Source organism: Manacus candei, unplaced genomic scaffold (genome assembly GCF_025592945.1).
Source record: "Manacus candei isolate 608988 ecotype Guabito, Panama unplaced genomic scaffold, ASM2559294v1 h1tg000035l, whole genome shotgun sequence".
NCBI lineage: Eukaryota > Metazoa > Chordata > Aves > Passeriformes > Pipridae > Manacus > Manacus candei.
The window spans coordinates 7343701-7352080 of NW_026138083.1; the positions used below are offsets into that span (position 1 = coordinate 7343701).

Here is an 8380-nt window from a genome sequence, read left to right on the forward strand (position 1 = left end):
AAGAGTCTGACCAAGCTCCTACTCAAATAACAGTAATATTTGGATGTTATGTGCCATCCAGCTCTACAGCATACTATCCTGGGGTGGGGAAATGCACTCGCTCTCTCGCAGACAACTCTAAGCTTGGCTCTCTAGTCTACCTTTTGCCTGTCTTCTCCACTTAGATGCTGTGCTGTGACTCCTGGTTAGCTGACCTTTAAGCACATAGCTTTCCTGCTGGGATGAGGAGGGATGCTGCAGTGCCAACGCACATCCCCCTGGTCAGCAGCAACTGCACTGCTGTGATGGATGGGAACTATTTGCTTGGTTATTTCTTCTCCTCTTGCGGGAAACTTGCTTTTCTGGGGGAAATCCCTCCCTGGTCATCATTTGAGAGCTGCTAATTTTGCCCCCAACAGGTCAAAATTTAAGGGAAAGCAGACAGGGAATGTCCATTTCCATTGCACAGAGATGTCCATTTATGGCGCAAAAAGCCCTGTGTGAAGGTGCAGAAGGAGGTGCAGGTAAAACTGAATTTAGGAGATGTGCCTCTTCTTGAACTCCATGTGCTTTGCTGAGTTGCTGGTTGATGTAGCTTATTATGGGAGGTGCCACAAGACTGCTAAAGCAAGTTAGCAGTTTAACACCTCTAAAAACCTTGTTTAGCTGGGAGAAGGCCAGTTTTCAGTTGGGATATGATTGAGTGTAGTGCACCCAGGGCTAACAATGCCATTCTGACACGATCTTGTGCTGGGAGACACCAAGGGCTGTGAATCACATCCCCACCGTACTTGGTGGCAGCTCTTCTGTCTGCTTTTGCAGTATGTGCTTCACTGTTCTGCTATTTTCAGCTAAATAGAGAGGTTTGTGTAGGTGGCCTCATAGTGACATGTTTTGTTGGGGTTCACTCAGTGGTCTGAAGAATCTTATCCTTCAGTTAGATCTTCCTGTCCCTACCAGAGCTGATGCCACGAGCCGAGCTTAGGGAAAAGGCTCTTCTGGGGTGCTGAGAGAGCCTAACCACAGGTTTCAAATCCAAATTTATTTTGCAGGAGGTCTCTGTAAAATGTGAGTGAAGGCTGATGGTATTTTCAGCAAAGCCAGCCAGTGAAGCTGGCCAGCATAATGAGGCTGGGAGAGACTGCCGTTGTCAGTGTGGAGCGGCCTTTCCTCAATGATTTTTTTATTAAACATCCTGTCTTTGCTATGCAAATGTGGGTAAAGAACACAACTTTGTGATATGCATCAGAGCTCCATAATCAGGAGCAGATACTTTTCTTATTATTCATCACATACATCCAGGAAGCCATTACAGTATCTGTTCTGCATATGGATGATGAATAATTTACAAATAATTAATCAAAACCCTAACAGGTGTATTGACATGTTATTGATTCAGAAAAGAGATTGTGCTGCCTGGCTGGAAGTAGCATCATTATTGATTTTTGGCTTTTTTTCCCTCCCCTTTCCCATCTTCCCTTAGTTTCCAAATCTCCCACTCAGGTTTGAGGTTTTTCCCTGTCACCCATGTCAAATGGCTCATAATCTGCAGTTGATACCACAACACAAAGCAAGATTAAAGAAAGAAAAAGAGGTCTTAATATAATGGCTTCATTCAGATTCATTGCAGAACAAATACTAGAGATGAATCTTAAAAATGTGGGTGCTGAGGTATTTATGTTTAGCTTAAATATGACCAATCACACCTGCCATAGTTTAGATATTTTTTACAAAGGTCATGGTGAAATGAGTTTTAGCCTTCTACTTAAATTATTTCTCACTTTTGAAGTAATTTTAAATGAAAATAAGGTTGGTTTTGTAAATGGATAGCACACTAGCAAACTGTTATTCGTAGTGATGTTGCCTCTGAATCTGCCAGCAAATTTGCAGTTCAGGAACATCTGGAAGCAGCATCTCTGTAGCTGATACAATATCAAAAGGGTCACAGACTGACTGCTGCAGTTTAGGGACATGGTCTAGTGGGACTTGACAGTGTTAGGTTTATGATTGGACTCAATTATCTTAAAGGTCTTTTCTGACCTATATTAGTCTATGATTCATTATGAACCTGTGGCTCAGCCCCGAGTCCTGCCAGGAACTTTGTCAGAAGTCTGTGGATATTTGAACCAGAGGCACGAGACCACTTGAGCCAGCAAAACTCTAAATCACCCTTTGGCAATACCTGTGTCTCCGCCTGTGGCCTACAGAGACAGAGTCATTGAGATCCTGAACTGTGTTAAACTTAAGTATCATGAAAAGAGTTTGATGACCATCTTGTTTTGTTTTCAGCTGAAATGAATAGTCAAGTTGAAAGTATAAATGATCCTATGGAAACAGAGCGGAAAGCTTAAGTAACAGGTAAGACCTTCATGACTATTTTTCCTCCCCCATTTTCCAGTCAGTTTCTGTTTGAAAACCTGCTTTAAAAATTACCTTAATTAAAGATAGAATTTACCAAAAATAAAAAAAATAAAAAAGAGGAAGACAGAATACAAAGGAAAAGAAATTGTCTAATATGGCCCATATTACATCAAAAAAAGAAAATAGCCAGTAGACTTGATTTGTCAAGTAAATATTATAGTAGCAGCAGTCTGCAGCTGTAATGGGTTTAGACAGTGCACGGTCTTAGATCATCAGAAGGCAAGACAGCACTGAGATAAGGAACAGAAGAGTAACTGAGCAAACCATTTTTGGCATTGCTTAGGAAAATGACAGGCAATTTATACTGGTTGGAACCGAGCTCAGTCCTGTACGAGCTGTATTCTGGGAACCACAGGTTCACGTCACGAGGGGTTTGTTGCCCTTGGCTCTCCGATGCCTAACGTCACTTGTAGCAATACCACTGAAAAACAAGGCAAAGTCAGAGAGTTGCAGCAGAAAAGAGCTCTGCTGCCTTTCAGAGCTTTTATTGTCTTTATGCAGTAAATGATAGTGCTGTGGCTGGAGCGGGCAGTGGTGGTTGTTGAGGCAGAGTTTGCCATAGGCATAAACAGTGTTGCCCCTAGACAAAAATTAATAATTTGGTGGGAAGAAAAACGTCCAACACTCATCCCCAGCTAAAAGAAGCATTTGCCATTTCTCTCTCAGAACTAGTTTTAAGTGCACTTCGCTTCCTTTGCTGTTGGGTTACCGAGAAATACCAATATCATTGACAGCAAGATGCTCTGTTTACACTTGTAATGGGGTTTCATGTAGCACAAGAGCAAATATAGAGGCTGTACAATGACAGCAACCGTTCACAGAGATTTAAATCACAGAGATCTAAAATACAAGGTCTTACTACTGAACCTGGCTCTTGGTTCTTGTCAGCATATAGGTAGTGTGCTGCCATACTGTCAGAGTGACAAATAGTCCTGATGGGGTCCCTGGTAAAAAGTACTGAAGTAAAAACAGATGGTGCACCCTCACCATTAAAATACAGTGTCCACAACTCCTCTAGCTTCTGGTTATACGTTGTTCAATCGACAAAAAGAAGAGGAACTAATGAAATCCTCGCTATTCAAAATACATGGTAAGGTTAATACCCTTCCTCAGTTTAAAAAATGTATTTGACAATTATTACAGCTTTCACGTGGCTCTTAGGAAGTCTGTGTTTTATGCTGCATTTTCCCATGGAAATGAGTATGTGTGAATGTTTGGGGCTGGAGTCATTTTTGCTCACAAATTAGCAGTCAGTTGATAAATCTCTTCAATTCCACTGCAAGACCTGCCTCTGCAGGCACCTTTCTGAAGCAAAGGGACCCAATCCAGGGTGCACCATGTCTCTCCCAGCATTGCAGTGGGATGCACAGGATTCGAAGCAGGCACTGCAGGCATTGCAGTTCTCTATCAATCACTGCCACTGTTTTAATTACAAGGAGCGGGTCCCCAGGGAGGATTGATCAGCCTGTTAAACTTCAGAGCATCTCACAAGGGTCTTTTGGAGCCAGGGAGATCCCTTTGCTTACTATGTTGAGCAGTGTAATGTGTTGTTTTTAGCACCAAAGCACCCACCAGAGCTGGGGATCTGTAGTATCAGCCTGGGTACCAAGGTGCTATGGAAAACCAAGAAACCCTGGTAAGCACAGTCAGTATACTCATCAAGTAATACTAGTTGTTATATATAAACCGTGTGACACATACACACATGAAAAACTACCTGACAGGAGGTTGTAGCCAGGTGAGGGTTGGTCTCTTTTCCCAGGCAATGATCAGCAAGACAAGAGGGCATGGTCTCAAGTTGTGCCAGGGGAGGTTTAGGTTAGATATTAGAAAGAATTTCTTTACAGAGAGGGTGATCAGACATTGGAATGGGCTGCCCAGGGAAGTAGTGGATTCTCCGTCCCTGGAGATTTTTAGAGACTGGATGTGGCACTTAGTACCATGGTCTAGTAATCGCAGCGGTAGTGGATCAAGGGTTGGACTTGATGATCTCTGAGGTCCCTTCCAACGCGGCTGATTCTGTGATTCTATGACAGAAACTGCAAGCACTTGTGCTGGAAAGATGAGACCTGGGTTCTATGCAGATATGTGAAATTTTGCCTTTTTTCCTCTTCTTTTTTCTCTGCTGTGGCAAAGGAAGGATGCAGGAGAGGAGAGACCCGAGGAAACGCGACGGGCAGGCGCTGACATCCTACAGCATCATTCTTGGCAGAAAAGAGCACACAGAGATGCTCTGCGGGTTGGGAGGGAGGGAGCTTTGGGGGAATGACTCTTTGCTTTAGTTTCTCTTTGTTCTTCATTGCATTTTGTTCTGTAAGTCTGTTGGAAAGAATCATAACTTCCCAGTTCTAACAATGTTTTGCAGTTATCCTTGCAATTACAACAGTTTCTTCTGAACTGTGAGTCCCTGTCTTATATTGGGTCTCTTTTCCTCCTGCATCATATCATCAGTCACCTGTTTCCAGGCCCTCCCCTCTTCTAGCATCTTTATCTTCTTTCCCATGATCAGCCTATGCTGTGCCATGTCCCTGCCTGTGAATAGCACATGTAGCCTCAAACTGCCAGCACCCCAAATCTGTCCTGCTTTATTTTCTGGTTAGTTCTGCATGCCCCAAAACCAGGGCCATAAGTATGACCTTTGGGTACAGATAGACAACAGACATTTCCTCAAGCCTGCAGACACTCTGCATTCAAGGCATCTTTAAATACAGCTCTCAGCTTTAACAGCTTCACACTATACCTTGTGTGAGCCCTCATTAGATTTTCCACTGCATATGCATGGTTTCCTTTCTGGTTTTTTTTTTAAAGCAATTAAGAGTTATTTGGATAAGAATGTCTCACCATATGTCAATTGTTCTGCCAGCAAATGCTGCGCTGAAATTTGTAAAAAACTAACAAAAGGGTTGCACATACATTTCCCAACCGTGCTGTAACCAAAACTGACGGACAATACACCGGATGGAAGAACACACAACCCGTGTCCAGGGCTACAAAATGTATTTTAAAATGCTGCTAAGAATAATTTGATCATTTTGAGCAAAGTAGTTGCTTCTAATTTGATAATTTTAACCAAAATAATTGATTCCGTGGTTTTTTTTCTTCACCCAAAATATGCGTGAATCTCAAAATAAGTATTTAAAATATGGCCAGAAAAAAAAAAGGAAAATAAAGTAATAAACGAGGTAAGATGTATCTCTATCCTCATGTGATCTGGGTTCACGCCAGCTAGAGTAGTTGTAGTGATAAACCATGTGCTGGTGTAATAGTGAGTCAAGTGTAAATGTGACCCCAACACACCAGCATAGGCTTTGGCAGTCGGTGGCTGCCATTAATTCAAAAGGGTGTCAAGGAGAAACAAGGATTAGAAAGGAAAACAAGAAAAACCCCAGATTTCACTAGGACGGTACAGCCCCTAGAAAGGCAGCTCCCTATTTCTTCCTCTCTGTGGGCCTCCAGCATGTTTGATTGAGGTGGAATCAGAAGAGTATTTCTGTGTGCCGGCTCCAGGGGTTTGTTTACCCCCTGGTTTGTCACTGGCACCAGAGAGGATCTCGAGGAGCTTCTTCATCACCTGGTTGTCCTGGCGGTGAGTACATAACTCTGGGATCAACTGTGGAAGGAGCAAATGAGCTGATGTAAGCCTCTGAATTGGGTTGATAATCTTGCTAAATTTGCTAACTCTGGCCCTTGTTCTTTCCGAGCACCCTTGAAGGGATTCCTTGTTCCATTTGAGGTGGTTCTGCTGCTTTTCTTTCCCATCCTTGGGGTCATGCTTGACAGAACGTGTCTTTTGGGACACGGACTTTTTTTTCCTGTGGTTCCTTCTCCTGGTTTTCATCAGTCTTGCAGTGGGAGACCTTGCAGGCAGTACCTCTACATGGTGCGCATCCATCCTGTATGTTTCTGTATATTTTCCATACTGGGTTATTTTGATTGAAACAGGCTGTCATAATAGGAGGGTCAGAAATGGATAAACGCCTTGGGAGTATGGTATAACTGCGGTAACTTCAGTCAAAAGAGTATCCAGTCTCCTGAATATAGTTCTGTACCTGTTTCCATTGTGCTTGCCCCTGGGCAACATTAACAGGGGTGTTAGCTGCCATTAGCCACTTATCAGATGTCCCTCTTCCATTGCTAGCCTCAGTTTTAGCACGGGAGCCAAAGGGAGAGCTCCACAGGAGGCTGGCTGTTGAGGTGTGATGGTTCAGAAGGAGACAAATAATCCTTAAATGCCTTGTGAAGACTGACTGGTAGTTAAAAAAAAAAAGTAACTGCAAAGATGCTTTACATTAGACACTCTCTAACCCCTGACCGTAATTCATTGTGCTTTTCATTTGACCTTGGTCCTCAGACAGCAGTGAGTCTTTGAAACCACAAACCATTCACCCAAGGATGTGGCTGCAAAGTGTGAACTGTAAAGCAAGGAAACATAAGAATTGATTAAGTCCTTACTGGACAATTTGCAGCCATGTCTATGTCTATCTTTCTTCATGTGGGTTTTGGTTTGAATTGTTGGAGATTTTCACAACTCATAAAGTGAGTGTAGTTTGGCAGTGTGAGTTCTCAGCTGCACTAGTAGTCGAGGCTGCACCCGTGCCCCTCTGTTGTTCTTGCTGGAGCTGCAGAAAGGCAGGGAGCTGGTTCTGTAGAAGAGCAAGCATCAGATGGAGAATCACCCCACTGGGATTTATGTCAAAGATTTTGGTTTAAATCCAAAATGTGTTTGCAATAGGTGGCGTAAAGGGAGTAGCAGCCCTTGGGTGCTGATGTTTGCATTCAAAGTACCAGGCTTGCTTGATGGTTGTTTCTCCTGTGTCTGAAAGCACTCATCCCTACCATTAGGTTGATATTCCTCAGGCTGGTGACTGCTCCCATGATGAATGGGTTTGCTTTCATGCAGACATCCAAAGGCGATGCTTGAGACATAGTCTGTAATAATGGGTCACGCGTTCACTGCAACTAATTGTCAGTCTTTCTGTAAAGCACTGAGAAAGCCTCTCTGTGAATTAACACTGTTCTGCTTTAGGCACTTGAATGAAATTGTATTAAAAAAAATTTTTCTCTATATGCAGTGCATGCCAGCTTTGCTTTTAAAATTACAAACTGTAACAGAGTATGTGGATCTATTTTCTCGGGGAATAGGGATTTTTATCATATGACTCATCCAGGATTTGCCTTACCCTGACATTTGTGATATAATATAAAGTTTAAAAAAAATGTAAAAATTAAAAAAGATAATTTTCTTGACCAAAAAAAAATGTTTTTACTTCAATGCAAAGAAATGTAGACTGTTGCTTGCAAAATGTCTTCTAATAGATGGTCTAGCAGCTATATGGGTTAGCACATGCCTTTTCTGTTACTCTGTCATTTACATGCTGAATTTGTCTGAACCTTGTTCCTTTTTCTTTTGTCTGTGCCATGCGTTGGAAAACTTAAAGAACTGATGCCTTCATACCACCATGTTAAAGCAAAATGTTAATAAAGCTTGTCCTGAAGACAAGGTGATGCCTCTCCTGTGTTTATTCCCTCCTGACTGTGTTGGAGCAGCAGTCACTTCAGTTGTCAGTGAAAGACATATTGGTTTGGATGTGCAGTGTGTGCAGCCAGATCCTCATTTAAATTTATTATTCACTTGATGGCAGAGTCTCATGAGAGCCAGATATCTTCAGGCGAGGGGGGTTTTTGGATACCATCAGCAAAAGGTAAGAAGGGGGATTTGGTGGCTCAGAGGGGAAAAGGTCTTGTGGTTGGTCCCATCGCTGCCCCAAAGATGTTACAAAACCCCTCCCAGCAGTTGTACCAGGACTAAGTCCAGGCATCTGTCATCTGTCAAAAAATATTCTACAACATGCAATCAGAGACATTATATAACAGAGAATTGCGTATGCTAGATGTTATCTGCCCTTTCTGCCATCACTAATTTCAAAAATGGATAGGTAGAAAATACTGCAAAAATCACAAAGGTGGCTTTTTTCTTCAC

The 8380-nt window shown here is 42.5% G+C and overlaps 1 protein-coding gene across 3 annotated transcripts in view; it reads left to right on the forward strand.

Moving 5' to 3' along the window:
• MACROD2 (mono-ADP ribosylhydrolase 2) overlaps positions 1-7900 on the forward strand; it is an 840112-nt gene extending 832212 nt beyond the window's left edge. For all 3 annotated transcript variants that reach the window (XM_051792687.1, XM_051792686.1, XM_051792688.1), the window contains exons 18-19: positions 2269-2337; positions 4537-7900. In XM_051792687.1, the coding sequence (XP_051648647.1) occupies positions 2269-2330 (62 nt within the window). In that variant the 3' untranslated portion in view covers positions 2331-2337; positions 4537-7900. The remainder of the gene's footprint in view (positions 1-2268; positions 2338-4536) is intronic.
• Positions 7901-8380: the final 480 nt, after the last annotated feature.